General features: G+C 42.7%; 1 protein-coding gene across 1 annotated transcript in view; it reads left to right on the top strand.

Moving 5' to 3' along the window:
• The window catches only part of pdzd8 (PDZ domain containing 8), a gene marked incomplete at both ends in the record, with an annotated part of 45,098 nt that overhangs the window by 10,616 nt on the left and 11,066 nt on the right, over nucleotides 1-23,416 (top strand). The window contains 2 exons of the mRNA XM_080545963.1: nucleotides 7,733-7,858; nucleotides 12,651-12,753. Coding sequence (XP_080402089.1) covers nucleotides 7,733-7,858; nucleotides 12,651-12,753 — 229 coding nt within the window. The remainder of the gene's footprint in view (nucleotides 1-7,732; nucleotides 7,859-12,650; nucleotides 12,754-23,416) is intronic.

The raw sequence follows: 23,416 nt of genomic DNA, 5'->3' as shown, positions 1-23,416 counted from the left end.
TGTTGATGTGTTGAATACTTATTTCCCCCACTGTATGATGTAAAGTCTATACAAGGAACAGGGTAGGCTAATAGAAGTAGACCCTAATTCTATGTGACTCAATCTTGGGGGAGGCTGTGGCGGAGGAAGTAGAGTCATCATCTAGCCAAAACGGCGGTTCGAGCCCCGGCTGGCCACATGTCGAGGCGTCCTTGGGCAAGACACTGAACCCCAAATTGCTCCCAATGAGCGGGCCGGCGCCTTGCATGGTAGCTTGCCGCCATTGGTGTGTGAATGTGTGTGTGAATGGGTGAATGAGAGGCCATTGTAAAGCGCTTTGGAATAAGGCGCCACATAAGTCATTCCATTTACCATTTAATATTAATTATTGACCGTTACGCATCTAAGTCAGAGAATCACAATGATTCATTCCATCCGATGTTTTGTAGCTTTTAGTTAGACTCCAGAAGCCTTCTGAGGTTGACTCTGCTGTCCTCCCTCCCTTAGCATCACTCACACAGGAGGCATTTTTTGGATTATTGCCTGGATGGAACATCAGTCTGCATTTTGTGCCAGGCCCCCGAAATAGACATTAATCCCAACATAACTCCAGGGTGATTAAGCCGGGAGTTTCTAGATCTTTAGCAGACAACCTTTGGCACACACTGTAATCACAAAACACATCTGGTGCCTTGAAACACACCTGATTCTCGATCACATTTGGAGATGCGTTTCTTTTGGCGGAGGGCATTTGAAGTGTACAGATCTGTGAGAGTTAATCTGTGACTTTGTGTTCATAGCGTGAAGGGTTAACAGCCTTATTTTAATGCTATGTGAATGGCTACACCATCAGTTGTCATGTTTGGCATTTCAGCCTCCATTTGAGGATCTCCACACATGTTCCTTGCTCCAATTGCTCAGTATTGCATTAGGCCACTGTCAGTCTTCTTAGACATTAGTGGCTTAAGTAAATCATATTAGGTCTGTTTTTTTTACATGAATAAATAGTAAACTGAATATAGAATGAGAAGCTGTTCCCTTCTGAATTAGCCAACCTTTTATTGCTGGATGTCCAAAGCATTTGAACAAAGACCTGACTATTTCCACTTTAATTTTCTTGTTTATTATTCCAACAAAGAAATCTTACCCTTTCAACTCTTTAATGCAATATCTTGTTTTATGGCAGGTCTAATACCACCATGCAATTCACTCCCTTGTGTGCACAAGCCGTTTCCACCAAAAAACACACATTTTAAGAGCTTTTCTGAGTCAAGTTTCTCTACTGAAAGGAATGTCTGACCAGAGCGTTGTCGTAAGCGGATACAGGCTGTGTATCTGAGAAGATGGATACCAAGTACAGAGTGGTTTGTTCAACTTTATTCCAGTGTTTTTCTTGCTGCTTTTTTTACAGCCATATATATACCGTATTTTCCGGACTATAAGTCGCGGTTTTTTTCATACTTTGGCTGGTCCTGCGACTTATAGTCAGGTGCGACTTATATATCAATAATTCATAATCTCTGACTGACATGAACTGACATACGGTAATCTCTGACTGACATGAACCAAGGAGTAACTTCCGCTAGCGCCTCATACACGATAGAATAGCCATTATACTTGACAATGTGGACATTAAACACGACATGTGGACATTAAACATGATGTTATGGACCTTATACACAATGTTATGGACTTTATAAACGATATTAAAGTCATTTATTCCTTCCAGAGACTGTTCTATGTTGTTAAGTTACCCCCGCGAGGCTATTTTGCTACTTCCGCTAGCGCCACATACGCGATAGAATAGCCATTATACTCGACAATGTGGACATTAAACACGACAATGTGGACATTAAACATGATATTATGGACCTTATACACGATATTATGAACGTTATACTGAGAATCAAGGACCCCAATTGAAATAAGCCAGTGGCTTTCTTGGGTTTTTATCCTGTTAGTTGACCTTGTATGTAATATGTACTTTCATGTACCTACTTCTGCAAATCTTCTAATAAAGTTTTCAATCAATCAATCAATACACGATATTAAAGTCATTTATTACCTTTCAGAGGCTGTTCAATGTTGCATTGTTTGTAGGCCGCCCTTCATCCTAACTACTTCCGTTTTTCACCAAGCTATCTTTGTCATGGCCTTATACACGATAAATAGTCGTTACACTCGACAATGTGGACATTAAGCACTATATTATGAACGTTATACACGCTATTATGAACGTTATACACGATATTAAAGTCATTTATTACCTTTCAGAGGCTGTTCCATCCTGTTTGCTTGCTCCCGCGACGCCATTTTGCTAACCTTCGTTAGCAACGCGCTAGCTAGCCCTGGCTTTACACTCGATAATTTAAGTATTTCTAACCTTTCAGAAGAAGTTTTAACGTGAATTATGTCCTTCCTGGGCTTACAAATCCTCTCATGTCTCTTCACAGTGCCAGACTAGAGTCAAGCTCAACAGGGTCTTCTTTCCCCGCTGATTCCGCCAAGCCCGTTCCCTTGAACCATGCGACTTATAGTCCAGTGCGACTTATATGCGGGTTTTTCCTCTTCATGACCCATTTTTGGCCTGCTGCGACTTATACTCGGGTGCGACTTATAGTCCGGAAAATACGGTATATATAAAAAAACAGCAATAGACTCTAGAATTTCTCCGCTAAGGCTTAAAAACATTTGAACAAAAGGACTAAATATGCTATGGCCTCATACCGTTCAGTAGCCTGTATTCTTTCTACTAACGTGTGTGACAGGGTACAGTTGGCCTGAACGCTGCCCTAATGGATAATCATGAAGAGACTTAAAGCAGGAGGCAAGTAGGGCGAAGGGCGGCAGCAGGGATGAGCCCTCTGCATTTTTAATAGGATCTGACGACCAGCCTAATGGTGGAAAGTGATAGGTCCCCATCTGGCAACTTGTAGCTATTTAGCACAGGGACAAAATGCAAACGTGTTTTCCAATTAAGATGACTTAATAAAGTAATGGTGCTGTTAAGCCCCCATTCCCAATAATGGCTGCTGTTTTCATCAGTTACGCCCTCTAATGTTACTCCAACCCTGACCAGCAGTCTCCATGCGTAGACATCAGTAACTACATTATAAGGCTTCCGTGGCCTTTGTAGAATTAAGGGTTATGGTTCTTGATTGACAGACACTGATGACTCGACTTTTGAAATGACTGTGTGGTTGTATCCAATGCATCATTTAGCCAGTCTTAATGAGTTTTCTTTTGATTGCAATTTAGCAGAAGCTTTTATCCAAAACGCCTTACAGTGTTGTGAGTGCATATATGTTTTATTGTCCCAGCGAGAATCAAACCCCCGACGACCTTACCGTTGCTCTACCAACTGGACCACACAGGGTGGACCATATAGCCTACTCATCAGTTAGAATAAGTGTTGTTAAATCCTCTCTCCCAGGCTTAGCTAACACTATTTTCTTTGTCAAAGCAAGGGGCTAGGTGGCACAGACTAACATGGAGTTAGCCAGCCAAGTCTCACAGAATGTCTCTCTTTGTCTCTGACACCACACACACACACACACACACACACACACACACACACACACACACACACACACACACACACACACACACACACACACACACACACACACTCACCCACCCTGTGGAGTTCTATTTTTTCTCTGTGGAAAGGCCTTGGAGACTGTGTATTGACATCTGCAAAGAAGTTCTGAAGGAACCAGACCTTAAGGGCTAGACTACACGATGACGAAATGCAATTTCGGAGCCGATCTGAGCTCTAGCCAAACAAGCATTTTCTCATCGTCGCACAAAATAATCTCTGGCCACATGGAATAGCGTATTCAAGTATTCGCCTCCCGCCCAACCTGGATCCATACCAGTTCGCCTACAGAGCCCACAGGTCCACAGAGGACACCATCGCGACGACTCTCCACGCCACTCTATCCCACCTGGAGAGGGGAAACAGCTACGCGAGACTGCTTTTTGTGGACTTCAGCTCCGCCTTCAACACCATCCTTCCAGACAGGCTAGTGACCAAACTACTAGACCTGGGTCTATCACACTCTATATGTGCGTGGATCAAGGACTTCCTGACCGACCGCCCCCAGAGGGTGCGGGTGGGCCCCCACACCTCCACAGCCCTCAGACTCAGCACTGGGTCCCCCCAGGGCTGCGTGCTAAGCCCCATCCTCTACAACCTCTACACCTACGACTTCACCCCCGTCCACCCCAGCAACTCCATCGTAAAGTTTGCAGACGACACCACCGTGGTGGGATGCATCTCGGGGGGGGACGAGGCGGCGTACAGGGATGAGGTAGAGCAACTGAGCAAGCTGTGCAAGGTTAACAACCTGCTACTGAACAAGTCAAAGACCCAGGAAATCATCGTAGACTTCAGGAGGAAAAAGTCAGAGATCCAGCCCCTGCTCATCGACGGAGAGAGTGTGGAGAGAGTCTCAACCCTCCGATTCCTGGGGATGCACATGCGGGATGACCTGACCTGGAAGGACAACACAAAAGACACCATCAAGAAGGCACAACAGCGGCTATACATCCTGAGAGTCCTCAGGAAGGAACACAGCAAGCAGGAGATACTGGTGACCTTCTACCGCGGCGCAGTGGAGAGCATCCTCACCTACGGCATCTGCAACTGGTTCTCCAGCTGCACTACCGCGGAGAGAAATGCGCTACAGAGAGTCGTGAGAACAGCACAGAAGATCACCGGCGCCCCCCTCCCCTCTCTGGAAGAGCTGTACAACACACGCTGTCTCAGGAAGGCCTCCAAGATCTCCAGGGACCCAACCCACCCTGGGTACGCTCACTTTACCCGGCTGCCCTCGAAAAGGCGGTTCAGGACCTTGGCCGCAAGGACAAACAGACTGAAGAACAGCTTTTACCACAGGGCCGTCCAGGCCCTGAACACAGCAAAGACCTAGGTTCTGGGCCCTGGACAGTCTGGACGGATTGTTGGCAGCTGCTGGACTGAAAAAATCAGGTGTAGTGCTGAGGCACAAATATGTACATTTCAAGCCTGCAAACTGCGACACTTTAAATAAATGTGCAATAACACTATTGTGCAATATGACAACCCTAGTCGTCTATCTGTACAGTATAGTACAGTGGATAGTGTACATAGCCTTTATTTATGTAAACCAGCTCCTTCCCTTGTGATTTTTATTTTTATTTTTTATTTTTTTTTCTTCCTTTCCTAACACCAGGGGAGCCACCCCTCCTAAATTTCGTTGTTTGGTACCTGTACTGTAGCAATGACAATAAAGACCATTCATTCATTCATTCATTCATTCAAGTACACTGGGCATGCGCGTGCTGGTAGACCCAGAATGATTAAAATATAATTGAGACAGTATTCATTCATTCGGTAGTCATGTCAACTCCCACAGTCCTGATCAATCTCCTCTCCACTTACATTACGTCTTCATCCAAGATATGGCATGTATACGTTATTAATCTGTGTAACTTTAGGTTGAAAAGAGCTGATGCATAATAAACTTTATGATAATTGTTGAAGTTCTCGTGCTAAGATGTTTAAGACGGTCAATAATGTCATGTCCTTGCACTACCTGCTATCTGCATTCTGCACTCAAATGTTATATTTGTATTTATATATATTTATAGATGTTGTTAACGTTTGCTATTCTGTTGTTCAAAGAATAAAACTGGAACATGTATCACATGTTTGTCGTTGTGTGAAAATAACAATAATACAGTCAATAGATCTGCAGGGCAATGCGCATATACATCAATCAATCAAACTTTATTTAAATAGCACATGTCATGCATTGAATGTTCGCTCATCGTCTGGTTTCAAGAGTTTTGAGACATTCACAAGAAACACAATGGGACAACAGCGACTGAACGAACGCCCATGCCATGCGGAGGTGCAAACGATATCAGATCATCGCTGTTTCAGCCAAATCCGGCACCGTGTAGCCTAGCCCAAAGAATGGGCTGGCATACAAAGGTTCAGAACCACTGCTTGATTTAATGGTGATATTTCTCTGTTGAATTCCCAGAATCTGGAGGGTACAGACAGAACTGTACTGGGATACCAACAGATGTGTTCATAACTGTGGACCACCTGTTGACGTGTGTCTGAGAAACTGCCATGTGAACAGAATGGCACAAGTTGATACTCATTATAGGGATACTCATACAGATTACATCTTTTTCTTTTTCATAATTATGAGCATAACCTTTAGGTCTATATGAAAACTGAGACAGTGATTTTCTCAATTTATGAATTGCCAGTCATATTGTCAATTGCCTATGGTTCACTGGTTAAAGAAGACACTTGGACGTTTAAACTATAAATAGCATAAGACACCACCGGAATAGAAAAGGCCAGAGACAGGCGTGTGCTTGTAATTAACAATGAGCCCATTCATTACAGTTTAACTGTTGCCTTGCTGTTAGTTCTGCTTTTTAGCTAATGACCACACCCAAGAGAAGGAAGTCACAGTCACAGTTCACTCTAGGGCGGCGGGTGTGTTGCGTGTGTGTGTGTTCGTGTGTCTGTGTGTGTGTCTGTGTGTCTGTGTGTGTGTGTGCTTTGCCATGAAGATGATGACAAAGCAGAACGACGCTAGCTGGTACCGTGTCTGCTAAACTCTGGCAAATCAGGATCTTAAACATAGAAATGAGCGAGTTGGCACCAGTTGTCCTCTGGGCTTTGGCCTTTTCTTCTCCTCCAAAAGCAGCAGCACGTGGTACACAGAAAAAGCAGAACCAAGCAGAAGTTTTATGTTATGCTTTTTATGCCGAATCAACTTGCTGAGGCAGTAGTTTGGCAGACCTCTGTGGTTTTGGGGGAAGTGATCACATCACGTCTTCTCCCTCCTCTGTAGAACATCATATGGGCAGTTCCATGTAAAAGGACCCATGAGGACCAGAATGTGAAGTTCATCAGAGCACATCAAATGAGGTGTCAAATGAAAGATAAGAGTCCAATTATCAAGCATCGAACTGTCATAAGGGCGAAATTATACCGCAGGTGTCAACCTTGCCGTACCTCACTGGCGCATGTGAGTTTCATGTGCGTAGAGTTGTATGGTTTGTTACACTTTGCTATCAAGGGTTTTTATTTGGCATATGTTTGAAAGTAAAATCAAATCCCAGCATGATTCTGTTACTGTGGAATTGCCCATACGCATAGTATTGCTGTTCTGATCTGATATGATACTGATTTGTCATTTTAAACTTAATCTCTTTGTTCACCCACAGTGGTCTGTTAACATTTACCTATAGAATTCAAAATCTGTGCATAAACCCACCCCTCAATTTCCAAACACTGATGTTTCCAGCTCATTCGAGGTGCAGACACATTTAGGGGAAGTAGGGGTGCTACTGTAGGCCCCGGCCACACTAGTCTGTCAGAAACTGGACAAAAACACACACACTACTAGTCACTACACTATGTGATTTAATCACTACATTTGTGTGTAAACAAACAGGCATGACTTCCTTCTAGGGGTGGGCATCGACGATCGATAATTGATCGATAATTGATCGATAAGGATCTTGGTCGATCACAAAATAAAACATTTGGTCGATCACAACATTTTTTTTTATTTTTTTTTGTTTTTTTTTTGTGATCGACCAAATGTTTTATTTTGTGATCGACCAAGATCCTTATCGATCAATTATCGATCGTCGATGCCCACCCCTACTTCCTTCCTCATTTCTGATTGGCTAATCATCTCTAATTGTGTTCCATTTGTGTTTTTTCTTCTTCTAGATATAAACCATTTTTCCCGTTCCAAGTCCAACCTCCTCTGGGCTCTCCCTGTGACATGGACCTGTTTGTCCAGGATGCAGGACTGGTGGAGGGCCGGCTTAGGGTCACCCTTGTTGAATGTAGCAGGTAGGATGTCTCATTCGTAACAACATGGGAAGGGGGCAATATGGTCAGTGTGCCTGCAGTCTCAGCAGCTAAACAATTATTTTTTGTATATGGAGTCAGTTCTCCATACAGTATGCTATAGACAACACTCTGTAGCATGATTGGACACAAGCTTGTCTCCCCATTCACATTCAAGAAGGCAGGGCTCGACCTTAAGTCTTGTCCGCTTGACCAGGGCAGGTGCATTTTATGTTCTGACTAGTGGGCCGACTTCCTCCTTCCTCAAAACAAAGAGAAAGATAAATAAATGAATATGTATTAATATCAGCAAAAAATGAATTACTCCTTCAGCTGTCTGATTGGAAAAGTAATACATGTATTAACAAGCTATGCCGCACTTCATTCACGCTGCCTATGAGGCGCGGCATAGCTTGTATCAGAAACTCTAATGCTATTACGAGCTTGTGACCGTTATTAACCCCAATGCCCGCGAAAGTGCCAACCTTCTTGACCGCGAAGTTGGCGTGTGGACATTTTAAGTCTGTAGTGAAAGAAACCCTTCACGTTACTCAAGCCAGCAAGCACGATGTTCCTTCAAGTACCTAAAACTGGCCAGGTGCCAGGAAAAGCGGGGAAATGCAAAATGTCATCAGACAAAACACCAGTATCATTGCCGGTGTTCTGCCAATGTAGCTGCCTTGTCAATGTATGCTGCCTTGTCAATGTAGCTGCCTTGTCAATGTATGCTGCCTTGTCAATGTAGCTGCCTTGTCAATGTATGCTGCCTTGTCAATGTATGCTGCCTTGTCAATGTAGCTGCCTTGTCAATGTATGCTGCCTTTTCAATGTAGCTGCCTTGTCAATGTATGCTGCCGTGTCAATGTAGCTGCCTTGTCAATGTATGCTGCCTTGTCAATGTCTGCTGCCTTGTCAATGTAGCTGCCTTGTCAATGTATGCTGCCTTGTCAATGTATGCTGCCTTGTCAATGTAGCTGCCTTGTCAATGTATGCTGCCTTTTCAATGTAGCTGCCTTGTCAATGTAGCTGCCTTGTCAATGTATGCTGCCTTGTCAATGTATGCTGCCTTGTCAATGTATGCTGCCTTGTCAATGTATGCTGCCTTGTCAATGTAGCTGCCTTGTCAATGTAGCTGCCATAATGTATGCTGCCATGTCAATGTAGCTGCCTTGTCAATGTAGCTGCCTTGTCAATGTAGCTGCCTTGTCAATGTATGCTGCCTTGTCAATGTATGCTGCCTTGTCAATGTAGCTGCCTTGTCAATGTAGCTGCCTTGTCAATGTAGCTGCCATGTCAATGTAGCTGCCTTGTCAATGTATGCTGCCTTGTCAATGTAGCTGCCTTGTCAATGTAGCTGCCTTGTCAATGTAGCTGCCTTGTCAATGTAGCTGCCTTGTCAATGTAGCTGCCATGTCAATGTATGCTGCCTTGTCAATGTATGCTGCCTTGTCAATGTATGCTGCCTTGTCAATGTAGCTGCCTTGTCAATGTATGCTGCCTTGTCAATGTAGCTGCCATGTCAATGTATGCTGCCTTGTCAATGTAGCTGCCTTGTCAATGTAGCTGCCTTGTCAATGTAGCTGCCTTGTCAATGTAGCTGCCTTGTCAATGTATGCTGCCTTGTCAATGTATGCTGCCTTGTCAATGTATGCTGCCTTGTCAATGTATGCTGCCTTGTCAATGTAGCTGCCTTGTCAATGTATGCTGCCTTGTCAATGTAGCTGCCTTGTCAATGTAGCTACCTTGTAAACATGTTTACATTGCTAAAAAATCAATGTCTGCTGAGTAGGGGAGCGCGGGGTATGTTGTCACACGCTCCTATTGAATAACTCACAATTAAAACAATCATGCCTAGAGAGTCTGCCAAATCATGCCTTTGAATCAAAACATTCATGCTGGCAGAGCACACATTAATTAAGTGGCATGACCACTTTAATTTAAACTCGAACGTTCTCTGGCGTGCACGTAGATCCACAGTAATCATTGGAATGTAATAGCTTGTAGTGTTTTAGTAGACAGACAGACAGACAGACACACGCACGCTGTCATATTTGGATATGTAACTTGAGCTCTCGGACAAGTAAAAGATAAGTTCACTTAAGTTCACTTAAGTACCTGAAAAAGCTTAATGTCAAGCCCTGGCAGGGTTTAAGGTTTTAGCCATTCTAGTTGTTGTTTATGGTGAAAGTTATTCCTGTTAGATGACCTCAGAGTTAGAATGAGCGTAACAACATGTGGACTGTATCGGGACCTTTCATTTGTCACCAGTATTTGCATTTGTTGTCCAAGCCTGCTGTTAATAAAGCCCTCAAGGCCTCTTATTTCCAGGGCACACCCTGGTAGGAAACGCGGCACTAATCAATTGAACCATTAGACTTCAAACCTACCATGTAATTTCATTACCGCCTCCTCAAAGTAACCTAATCTATTTAGGCGACAATACCGGCCACAGTGAGTCGGACACTATAGAAGCAACCCTTTGTCTTTGGAGAGGTTATCCATCCCTGCTCCAGTCTCTCTCTCTCCCCGAAAACACACCCGCTTTCGCTCAGGACCGGGGGGGGGGGCAGGGGGCCTTTTCAGAGCAGGCTCCTTATTAATAATGCACCATCCCTGGCTGCCCATTATAAGGCAGGCCTAAAGACCTGGCACAACCCTGTGCAAATGGATACCCTTTTACATCACTTGAGCAGCCAGCCCTGTCTGAGAATGACCACCAGCCACTTGAGGACAGGAACACACACACACACATATGCAGACACACACACACACACACACACACACACACACACACAGACAGGCAACCTCCGACAGGACCCTAGTTGTCAAGTAGGCTATATATAATATAGTAAACAAGGAGGAAAAACAATTGATGTTCAGAGACTTGTCCTACCAAGACCAGAATTTAGCTGTGAACCAGATGAGTTTAGATGAATATCTTGTAAATAATAAATAGGAACAGGATCAGCTTTAAACTGCCTACTAAGTGTGTCTTTTCAACTGTAAACTCCGTTTATGAGGATGCTCTAACCCATCAAGCATTCAACATGATTTACTCATATGTAGGTAGTATTCAAGAGTATTTTAGTTTAAGCTCATGCCAAGGGAAGTGCACATTTTAAGACACTGGACAAAACAGAAGATGTATGTGTCAAAGTAACCTTTGTTGTTGTTGTTGTTGTTGTTTGTTTGTTTGTTAAAGAGATTTCATCCACTCTGTCAAGTATGGAATTTCATGTGGAATATGTTGGTAAAATACAACATGTATTACAATGTCTTCCAGCAGGTGGAGACATTTCATTGACTTAATCTTGTTCAGCTTGTTGCTTACAGTAATTAAACCTTACATAGATGAGGTAAGAGTATTAAAACAATTAGTTGATTCTTTTTCCTATTAGTTGATTAATCCATGAATTCATCAGATATGGATATTATAAATTCTGGATCTTTATTCCTGTGTTTTCCTTGTGACAACATACTTGTTCCCTTCATTCCCTTAATATATTGCCCCTTTAAGAACATATTAAATACTAATATAATGTTTGCATTTGAAAATAATCAGGCCTAACCCTGTTGGTAAGGCACGTCTCCTCCTTGTGTAATGTTGTCACTAGCACACAAGGGGGCAGTACTAGCCTGCACAATCAGTGTTTATGCAGTGCCCCCCATAAATATTGGAAAGAGGAAGCATTTAATCTTTTAGCTCTCTACTCCAACAGTTAATTTCCAACAGGAAATTAAGTGCATATTCTCAGCTTTAATTTAAAGTTTTATTTTTTCAGATTGGTTTCTCCATTTAGAAATTACAACCTTTTTATACATAGTCCCCCTATTTCATGAAATCAGTAGTATTGGACAATTGGCTTGACAGGTGTTTCTGGCTATTGATATATGTATTAAAAGTATCCCCATTAGCTGATGCCCATGGCAAAGTTTAAACATGCTTTTCATTTGCTGAAAGAGGGAACTTAAAAAGCAAAAACACCTCAGAACTAACAACCTAAGATGGCTGCAGTACAGACCTGGCAGAGCATCAGAGAATAGCGTCTGGTGGGGACGGGGTTAATGGGTCTGGTGGGGTTAATGGGTCTGGTGGGGTCAATGGGTACTTTCTAAAGGGTGAAACCAATCTGAAAAACCTTTCAATGAATGTCATTCAAGTTGATAACTTTGCTCGACTTTGACCCCATAGTAGTTTCGAATCCAATCTGTTGGAGTGTAAAGTTAAAAGAAGATTTTTTTCCCCCTCTTTCCTATACTTATGGACAGCAGTGTGTGTGTCAGTATCCCAGTAGCCTGTATGGCTCAGGTATGTGTTGATACTCTCTCGTATCACTGTTAACTATGAATAACATTTCAAAACACAGTCCCAGCTGTCAAACTATTTAAAGGGATAGTTCAACCAAATAACAAAAATCACATTTGGTTCCTTAACCAGAAAGGAGTGTATGGACAAGGCACTGTAAGTAATGGCAAATTGTTTTGGCTAACAGCCCTTCTCAAGACAGTTGTTCCACTCCCTGTCTTTCTCATTCAAGTGAGTAAAACATGCAGTTCCTCAGCAGTGGCAGCAGAGGGCGCACCTCCGTCAAGCCAGTTAACATTGTCCTTACAAGTAGTGCAGCTAAAAAAAAATCTACTGAAAATCTAAAATGTATTCAAAAACAGTGTGCCTTGCCTGATCTTTAACTTTTAATTTCATAACTGTACGGACAAAAGGATACAGAAAGAATGAACAGGGGTTGACTGTTTGTAATACTGTATGTTGTGTGTATCTCTTTCTGTTGTCTCTCAGGCTTTTTATCTTGGGTTCCTATGAAAGAGAGACCTACGTCCACTGCACATTTGAGCTGAGCAGTCATGAGTGGAAAGAGAAGACGCGCAGCTCCATCAAAGCGGTGAGGCGCTGTTTCCTGCCCCCCCCCTCCAATATGTAAAACAACACTGGTCAATTTCCTTAAAGACCACCTGAGCAGAACGTTTATTTGTTGGGACAACGAGCCGAGGGGCTGATGTTTGATCATCCATGTTCCTATCTCCTAGGTCTGATCATTAGGGGTGGCATAAGTAACATAAATAAACAGTGTTGTATCAGTCTATATTGTATTGAGGATTAGATTATGATTTTGGCTCAATATTTGATTCATTGTCACAATGCAACGGTTTTTGTCCTTATAATGGCAGTATTACATGTGTTACACATGAATTTGCTTTGTGCATGCATAATAATCTAATATTATAGAGATCATGTCTTCACATCAGAGAAGAAGCGTCATACTCAGGTTCAGAGCAAACCTTTTCTAATTGCCACAGTTTAGAGATACTAACATTATCACCTCAGGGTTGTTCGGAAGTGTGTAACGACCATCTGAGAATGAAATGTCAAGTCTAATTACTGACTCCAACACTCACAGATCCCTACGCCACCTCTAACACTCACAGATCCCTACGCCACCTCTAACACTCACAGATCCCTACACCTCCTCTAACACTCACAGATCCCTACACCTCCTCTAACACTCACAGATCCCTACGCCTCCTCTAACACTCACAGATCTCTACGCCACCTCTAACACTCACAGATCCCTACGCCACCTCTAACACTCACAGATCCCGACGCTACCTCTAACACTCACAGATCCCTACGCCTCCTCTAACACTCACAGATCCCTACGCCTCCTCTAACACTCACAGATCCCTACGCCACCTCTAACACTCACAGATCCCTACGCCACCTCTAACACTCACAGATCCCTACGCCACCTCTAACACTCACAGATCCCTACACCTCCTCTAACACTCACAGATCCCTACGCCACCTCTAACACTCACAGATCCCTACACCTCCTCTAACACTCACAGATCCCTACGCCACCTCTAACACTCACAGATCCCTACACCTCCTCTAACACTCACAGATCCCTACGCCACCTCTAACACTCACAGATCCCTACACCACCTCTAACACTCACCGATCCCTACGCCACCTCTAACACTCACAGATCCCTACACCTCCTCTAACACTCACATATCCCTACGCCACCTCTAACACTCACAGATCTCCACACCTCCTCTAACACTCACAGATCTCCACACCTCCTCTAACACTCACAGATCCCTACGCCTCCTCTAACACTCACAGATCCCTACGTCACCTCTAACACTCACAGATCCCGACACCACCTCTATTGCTTTGCCTCGAATGACATTTGCCATGGCCCAAAGTTTATTTGAGTGTCACTCAAGATGTAATTTCCCAGAACGATGATTTGATACCGAGTGTTGATTTTGACAGTGTAGTTTGTAACTTGTCCAGCAGGTGGCGATGACACTATAACATTTGCTCCATCAGATTCTGAATTCTTTTTATTGCCAAGTATCTTTGCACATACAGGAAATTGACTTGATGAGGTTGGTGCGTAGGACATAAAAAACAACAATCTATAAACCAAAATCTTTTTTAAAAACAATGACAAAAAGAGCAATAGAATAAGAATTACAGTATGTAGACTGTAAAATAGAATAAACATTACATTGTCACATTGTGTGTGTGTGTGTGTGTGTGTGTGTATGTGTGTGTGTGTGTGTGTGTGTGTGTGTGACAGGGGGGAGTGGAAGTCCCAAAGTCAGTGAGAGGCAGGGGGGGCTTGTTTGTGAGGCAATGGGGAAGAAACTGTTCAGGTGGCGCAAGGTTTTGGTCTTGATACTGGAACCTTTTTCCAGATGGAAGTCTTTGGAAGAGGTGGTGACCGGGGTGCTAAGGATCAGTGATGATCTTTCCTGCTCTCTTACTGGTCCTGGTCCGTGTTTGCTATTGACTTAAAGAAATAGCCTAAGGGGAGTCTAAAGATGTCACTCCTCACCTCAAAAAGTCTTTCAGCTTTCCAAAATCAACATGAATTGGTTCAACGTGTTACTCAATAGTAAGGTGTTTCTGGATGTCATGCTTTGACCTAAATGTGTGCTTTTGCTCTGTACCTGGATAGTAAGTCAAGATCAGATATCAAGACATCAAGACATCGTGTCAGCTGTGAACCTGATGAGCCCGAGGAACCACATTTCAAACATTGCTGTGTACACTTTGTAAGCATCTATAAATGATGCATCTGTGTGTGTCTGTTAATTCTATGTACAGTATCGCATTGACCGTACATTCATTCTTATTTAACCCTCATCGATTCAGTCAGGCTGTTCAAGAAGGGTGGGAACATTTAGACACACAGTGAGGTCGTGTTACTGGACCGCGTGTTCCTCATCACTTCTCCCCATGTACACCTCCTCAACGGCAGGTGGCCAATATGTAGCTCTCCATTAGCATAATGCTACTGTAGCTCTCCATTAGCATAATGCTACTGTAGCTCTCTATTAACATAATGCTACTGTAGCTCTCCATTAGCATAATGCTACTGTAGCTCTCTATTAACATAATGCTACTGTAGCTCTCTCTATTAGCATAATGCTACTGTAGCTCCCTCTATTAGCATAATGCTACTGTAGCTCTCTATTAGCATAATGCTACTGTAGCTCTCTATTAACATAATGCTACTGTAGCTCTCTATTAGCATAATGCTACTGTAGCTCTCTATTAACATAATGCTACTGTAGCTCTCTCTATTAGCATAATGCTACTGTAGCTCTCTCTATTAGCATAATGCTACTGTAGTTCTCTATTAGCATAATGCTACTGTAGCTCTCTATTAGCATAATGCTACTGTAGCTCTCTCTATTAGCATAATGCTACTGTAGCTCTCTCTATTAGCATAATGCTACTGTAGCTCTCTCTATTAGCATAATGCTACTGTAGCTCTCTCTATTAGCATAATGCTACTGTAGCTCTCTCTATTAGCATAATGCTACTGTAGCTCTCTATTAACATAATGCTACTGTAGCTCTCTATTAACATAATGCTACTGTAGCTCTCTATTAGCATAATGCTACTGTAGCTTTCTATTAGCATAATGCTACTGTAGCTCTCTATTAGCATAATGCTACTGTAGCTCTCTCTATTTGCATAATGCTACTGTAGCTCTCTATTAGCATAATGCTACTGTAGCTCTCCATTAACATAATGCTACTGTAGCTCTCTATTAACATAATGCTACTGTAGCTCTCTATTAGCATAATGCTACTGTAGCTCTCTATTAGCATAATGCTACTGTAGCTCTCTATTAGCATAATGCTACTGTAGCTCTCCATTAACATAATGCTACTGTAGCTCTCCATTAGCATAATGCTACTGTAGCTCTCTATTAACATAATGCTACTGTAGCTCTCTATTAGCATAATGCTACTGTAGCTCTCCATTAACATAATGCTACTGTAGCTCTCACCATTAACATAATGCTACTGTAGCTCTCACCATTAACATAATGCTACTGTAGCTCTCACCATTAGCATAATGCTACTGTAGCTCTCTATTAACATAATGCTACTGTAGCTCTCTATTAGCATAATGCTACTGTAGCTCTCCATTAACATAATGCTACTGTAGCTCTCACCATTAACATAATGCTACTGTAGCTATCACCATTAACATAATGCTACTGTAGCTCTCTATTAGCATAATGCTACTGTAGCTCTCCATTAACATAATGCTACTGTAGCTCTCACCATTAACATAATGCTACTGTAGCTATCACCATTAACATAATGCTACTGTAGCTCTCTATTAGCATAATGCTACTGTAGCTCTCTATTAACATAATGCTACTGTAGCTCTCTATTAGCATAATGCTACTGTAGCTCTCCATTAACATAATGCTACTGTAGCTCTCACCATTAACATAATGCTACTGTAGCTCTCACCATTAACATAATGCTACTGTAGCTCTCACCATTAGCATAATGCTACTGTAGCTCTCTATTAACATAATGCTACTGTAGCTCTCTATTAGCATAATGCTACTGTAGCTCTCCATTAACATAATGCTACTGTAGCTCTCACCATTAACATAATGCTACTGTAGCTATCACCATTAACATAATACATGTGGAGATGTAGATACAAGGTGGCATTTGGGTTTTATCTACTCCTTCCAGCCCGTGGCCACAGCAGGACTCCCCGCTGAGGATTAAAGGCAATACCACCTGGAAAAGGTCACTCTGCCTCTCTCTCCCTTTCTCCCTTCGCATTTATCTTTTGCTGTTTTTCCTCTGAGCATAATTGCCGAAGATGAGAGGACCCTTCCATCCTTTAGAATTGGTTGTCTCGGTGTCGCATAATGCTTGTTTTTTGTCTCTAGGAGAAATGGTCAGAGCATGCAGGCTATAAACACTGCTTTTCAGTGGACGTGTGAAATCTTCAGTGTGCAGCTGGGGGCAACTGTTTGACCAAATGGGTCTCACACAATAGTCATTCACGATACTGCTTTTACATGGAGAGTGAGGTAAAGCCAGCTGATGAAGATCCTATTGTTACCCCCGTGCTTAATATTTACTTAGTGTTATCAGTAATTATTCGCATTTTGTGATATTGGTGGAGCATTTTAATTGTACTGGTTTAATTGTCACTGGTTGGCGTGAGCTACAGTAGGCCGATGTCTTTAACTGATGTTTTTGGCCATGAGAGAATTTAACATTGTCTGATTTCCTCTCATGACATTGATTGTTTTGGAAGTGTTTCCCGTAAAGTCTGAGAGGGATGCCCTACTCTCACACTCCCTCCCGACCGTCACGTATTCTGCCCAGAACTGTGTGTGTGTGAGAGTGAGTGAGTGAGTGAGTGTGTGTGTGAGCGTGTGTGTGTGTGTGTGTGTGTGTGTGTGTGTGTGTGTGTGTGTGTGTGTGTGTGTGTGTGTGTGTGTGTGCGCGTGCGTGCGTGCATGTGAGAGAGAGAGAGACACACACACCTGCGTGGAGGCCAGGGGTAAATTTAGTTCTTTTCCATTACAGCGTGAGGGTGTGTTTCATTACTGATACAGGGTCTGTGGTGGAGGTTGCTCTACCAGGCGTGTTTGCACATCTGCCCCACTGATTCCATCATCTGCCCTTGAATGCTGATGCCTCCTGACAGCCTGATTGCAGGGTGAGGTGTGGGGGGTGTATATGTGTGTTTGTCTTAATGTCTATTGAATGTGTGCGCAATCTTTATTGATCTTTATTGATACGCTATGAAAGTCGATTGCGTCATCAACTGCACAATGTAAACATAACCGGAGGCGCTTGTCTATTTTTGGAGACAGGCGGTAAGCGGTTGCTTATTAGTCAAAGCTATTTCTAATTAACCATAAGCGGTATTATTGTGTGTTATCTGGGACAAAGGATGTCCAACTGTCCAAAAGCACTGCAGTGTATGTGGTCTGTCCCATAAATAATAAAAAATATTGATATGAAGTTGCATGGAAAAGGGACTGGGTTGGAAAATGTACTTCTGTCACGGGGAAAAAGTGGTGATTTATATTTAAAAACAGTAGGCGTCAGCGTGACGCTGGGTGTGTGGCTGCTCTAACCCGTTAACATGGGCTCCTAAATTAGACGCGCTGCTGAGGTAAGGTAATGTTGACGCAGCATGTGAGTTTAGCCCTTATCATAAGGCCATATCATCATATCTCAGCTCACATATTTACAAATGGCACAACCATTGACCAAATGACTCGTTCTTCAAATGATACGAAATGGTACATTTGGAATGGTAAACCAGACATAATTAAATGTGAAATTCTTAATATCAAAGCATTGACCACTAAATTTGCCATTATGCAGATTCTGTTGTGAGAAACCGAAGCAATAGATCATCTGTTTTGGTATTGCCCACTTGTGTCTGACCTTGGGTCTAAGGTTCAGAAATGGCTGTCAAAAAACAATGTTCGTCTTAAAACAACCGTACATAAAACATTATTGTGTGATTTTGAACACGATGGGCAATCAATAATCTATATAATTATACTCTTAGAAAAAAGATTCTATCTTCAAATCTGTGCAAGCTCTACAATAACAATGTTTCAGGAACAATGTGCACACACAGCACAAGTGACAAATATTTGGCACAAGGAAACCAAGAGAGGGTGGTATACCAAGAGAGGTGGGATGGCCTGAGCGCAGCTGATGGGGTGAAAAAACCCCTGAAAATCAGTTAAAATGATCTGGGCTTGGACAGTAGAAATAATACCAAATATATCATAAACAGGGTATCCGCGGTGTCTTGAAAAGTATTAAAAGTTGATAAATCACTTTTGGGAAAATCAAGACCCTTAATAAGTATTAAAAAGTCTTATCACGATTTTATGAGGTCTTGAATTTTGTAGGTATTTTTCTGAATTAGACTGTCCAGAGAGTTTGAGTCCTAAAAACATTTAGTAAAAGTTCGTGAATTTATTAGTTTTATGAAAAAACAAAGATGAACCGGAAATTGTGTTGTATGATAGTGGTCTAGTCTATTGCAAACTAAAGCTGTTAAGTTAAAGGTGTCACTGAGGTAAACGGTTACAGCTCCAAGTGGCGGTGAGGTCTGGAAAAATATTGACAAGGTCTTTAAAAAGTCTTAGAAAGGTATTGAAATTAACCTCAAGATTCCTGTATATACCCTGATAAAGGACTGACATTACCATGTGATTTTTTTTTATAACGTGTAAAAAAAAAAGAAGAATAAATGTAAATATATAACATATAATACCTAAAACATGTATTTGTGTCCTTCGCTGAGGGGGATGGTGGGTGGCTAGGCTAATACAAACAAAATACACATCATATGTGGAAGCAGCTGCAGACTTGCTGTGTGTGTGGCCGAGACAAACCTCTTTTCCCACACAGTAGGGGCCTCACCACTCTGTCCATGGAACCCCTTACCCCAGTGATTAGGTCACGACAGAACAACCCCTTCCCACCACTGATATCTCTCTCTGTGTGTTTCTATATCTGATATCTCTCTCTCTCCCCCTCCCCCCGTCTCTCTCCATTATAGCTGGAGGTTATGGGAATGATGCAGGCTGGACTTCATTCAGAGAGAGGAAAAACCTGTGGCTATCCCTGTTGTCATGGTAGAAGGTTCTGGAGTGTTAGGAGCGGTCTCTGTGCGTTTTTACTCTATAATCACTCTTCAGCCTACTGGGCTTCTCCTCCACTGGGTCTGCGCTGCACAGTGAGGCGTAGTGCAGTGTGTCAACACCGCCCTCATCAGAGCAGCTGCCTACGGACAGATGTGCCAAAGACAGGGCTACTGTCTGTCACTCATTGGGTGTCCCTGTGATCAAAAGGGCTAGTTTCTGTTTTCTTTCTTGATGTCTTTTTTTGTTACTCTTGTTCTTGCTTGCTTGTTTTATTTTTTAAGAAGTTAAAATGCCGTCGCTCCATTATTTAGTTTAATGACACTTTCTGATTCTTATTTGTGCCAATGTCCAAACAAAATGAAACATAACACACACGCGAGCGCGTGCTCCATCTCTGCAGGGTGGCCTTCAGCATCACCAGCCACTGGTTTGGGGAGGGGGGCAGACACACCCTGTGTCCGTCAGGTTGATCAGAGCTGCTCTGACGCACCTCTCCAACCTCTGCTGTTTGATGTTCCACTCAAGCGCGTGTGTGCATCTGTGTGTCTTTAATCCATCCTGAAAGGCAGTCAACAGACATGTCTCTCTCTCGCTTCACCTGCCCCCGATCATTCTGCCCTGCAAGGAGAGTTGTGCTGCACTCTAACCCGGGCATAACATCATCTTCCTATAGGCTACTCTGCAGGTCATAGAGCCTCCCTGTGACCTAAGGAGCGACTGACCGACACGTGTGTTGGTGTGGCTAAACTATAATGGACTACTACTCTTGAGTTTTGACATGCTTTGTATAGAAAGGATGGAAAGAAAATCTGCATTTTGTTTTGTTCCATTTTGACGGTGAAGCCATTCAATGTCTCAATGCATCCTGTAGTGTGCATTAACTATCTCAAAATCCTGTTAAAGATATCTTACGTCTGATATCGCCAAAGGGTGACTATGACCTCAATGTTAAGAGTGAACTAATTGACCATAAAGTGTGTTTGACAAACACCAGCCTTTTCCTCCTAGGTGTGGCAAATAAGTGTCCATCTCCAATTCCATAGCGTGATGTCTGTCTGCAAGACGCGAACAGATTAAAGACACAAGCACTAGTGTGGTTTCTTAGGTGATTTGTTATAATCGTCGAATTTGCAATCAATTCATCTCGGAGGGGCCCCGAATCGACGGGCCGGCATTGTGCATGACAGACCTTACCGCGGCCACATTACCAACTTCCTGCCATTTCTGTTCAGAATGCTTTCGTCTGATGCTATGGACAGTGCCGATCATTAGAGCGCAAATTACCTCCCGTTATTTATTTATTTATTTGCTGCCCAGCGTCAACATTTTCCCCAGCTTCTCAAAAAATGTCGATACTGTGAGGAACCCGTCCACATGTGACTCTATGGAAAGCCTCAGAGCTACGATGGTGTGTCAACGACTGTCCATTGGGACTTGGCTACTCACCGAAGACAATTGCCTATGTGCTCTGGGGCTCGGTGTCAAACAAGGCTAGTATGGTGTCAAATGAATGGTTGTTTAACCGATGATAGAGATGACAGAGAAGTCTCCTGTTAACCATGGCACACAGCTGAATAAAACAGTGATCCCACTTGTTGGCATTACCGTTCCGATTGCGGAGGTTTCATTTTATGATCTGCTTATAGAATAGGCTATCTGACAGTTGACAAGGCACATGTTTGGTCTCCTTAGTTTAACTTGAATTCAATCTGATATATATTGACGTTGATGTGAAGTTCTTTGTGGTTATTTCCCCTGATCTGAAAGTCTGATTTGATGCAGGAAGTGTAGTACAGCTACTGCCCTAAAACCACAAGCTAAATGAAATGACAAAATGCCTGGTGTCCTTCTCTTCACTGACTGATAATGCAGTTTTACACTGTATTATCCGTTTGGCCTGCTCATACCCACTCCATTGCACATCCTCGTCTCATTTTCCAAGAAGTTGGGGGACAATATTTTGGGGACAATATTTGCCTGTCTGCTCTGATACTGTACGGCCCAGAAGGTTGGTTTGCGTGGGATATTCAATAGGTAGATGTTTAATAGAACCCCCACCCCCGACAGGCTCACTGTGTATGCATGGTCCCAAAAAATCCAGCACTTCCAGCACAGAAAAAGAAATGTCCAGGCTAACACTGCATTTACGTGATTGACAATCTGCACGTTGGAGCTTAAAAGGAGTCAAGGACCAAAAAAAAAAAAAGAAGAAGAAAAAAGAAAGACTGAATTAAATACCAATGTGATAAGGGAAAGGTGTGCCACCCCACTGCCTCTTTGCAGTCATAAGGAAATTGCTGACATGAGAGGACACTTGTGTGAGAAATTGGTGGTGAATTGTGTGCTCTCATCTTGGTGGGTTTGATTCCCACTTTTGAAAACTGAGAACAGGGTGATGTTAATAATTATTTGGGTGTGAAGGACGGTGAGTATGCTATCAGAACAGGCCTGAGTGGACTGTGGGTGGATGGAGAGCCGTTGGCGCTGAAGTGCAAATTAGGCAGGGGGACAAGCTGAGCCTCTGTCGCCATAACAACTCCTTTGTCTCCCATGCTTTTGAAATCTGCCTTCCTATCACAGCGGCAACATGAACATTCAAATTGGTTGTTGATGACCCAACGCAAGAATACATTGGAAAAAAAGTTCACTGTGGTTAAAGAAAAATGAAATCAAATGCTCTGTAGGTACAGATCTAACAAGGTTATGCTGCTCAGAAATCAGTGAGCATGCCATTTTACCTGCTCCATACCCTGGAGCTCCATCCAACTACCCTCAACTAGTTTTCCCAGACATTGGCCCTGAAATAGATTAAAGCATGATCCATGCTTTGAGTCCTCAACGACTGACAGTCATTTTTTTTTCTCTCTCGCGTGTCTACTGATGTCATGACAACCTCACATGGCTAATTGAATACTATTGTTGAAATTCAGAGTGGGAGCGGTGGAGATGGAGATGGAGAAAATGTTGGAGAATGTTATTTAGTTGTCACAAAAGAGAAAAGGGCAAGCAAATGTCACTTGACTATGATGCCATTAGGGCTGAAACAAGGCCAACAATAGCTGTGGGTGTTTTCTCCTCAATGAATTGTGCAAACCTAAACCTAAGACACTACTTAATACTTCGTCTAATCATCAGTCATCAGTCACAAAAAGTGATCTATACTCGGGCCAGGGGCATGGTCAGTCCTTGCATCCATAGCTCTATGAATTTCAGAGTGGTAACATTTCTTCAGCCCCATCCCTCCCTTGGTTGTTTACCCAAAAAAGTGTTGGGGAGACCACTCTGTTGTTGTTGTTGGAATTCCAGATTGGCCCTTTTGCTAGTTTTGGGGGCAATAGTAGTTTTTAGTAGTGGCCCTTTTGCTAGTTAGGGGGGCAATTACAACAGAATTCAAATGTCTCTTGGGTAGTTTCTATCACAAGCCACACCCCTCAGTTTACAAACGAACATGCTTATGCCAGTGGCATAATAATAATAATAATAATGATGATAATAATAATAATAATAATAATAATAATAATAATAATGGGGGTAGTGGTGGCCTAGTGGATAGTGTGTTGGACTGATGATCAGAAGG

This window comes from Nansenia antarctica (genome assembly GCF_963989245.1).
Source record: "Nansenia antarctica genome assembly, chromosome: 1".
In the NCBI taxonomy this organism is placed as follows: Eukaryota; Metazoa; Chordata; class Actinopteri; order Argentiniformes; family Microstomatidae; genus Nansenia; species Nansenia antarctica.
This window is presented reverse-complemented; position numbering and strand designations above follow the sequence as displayed.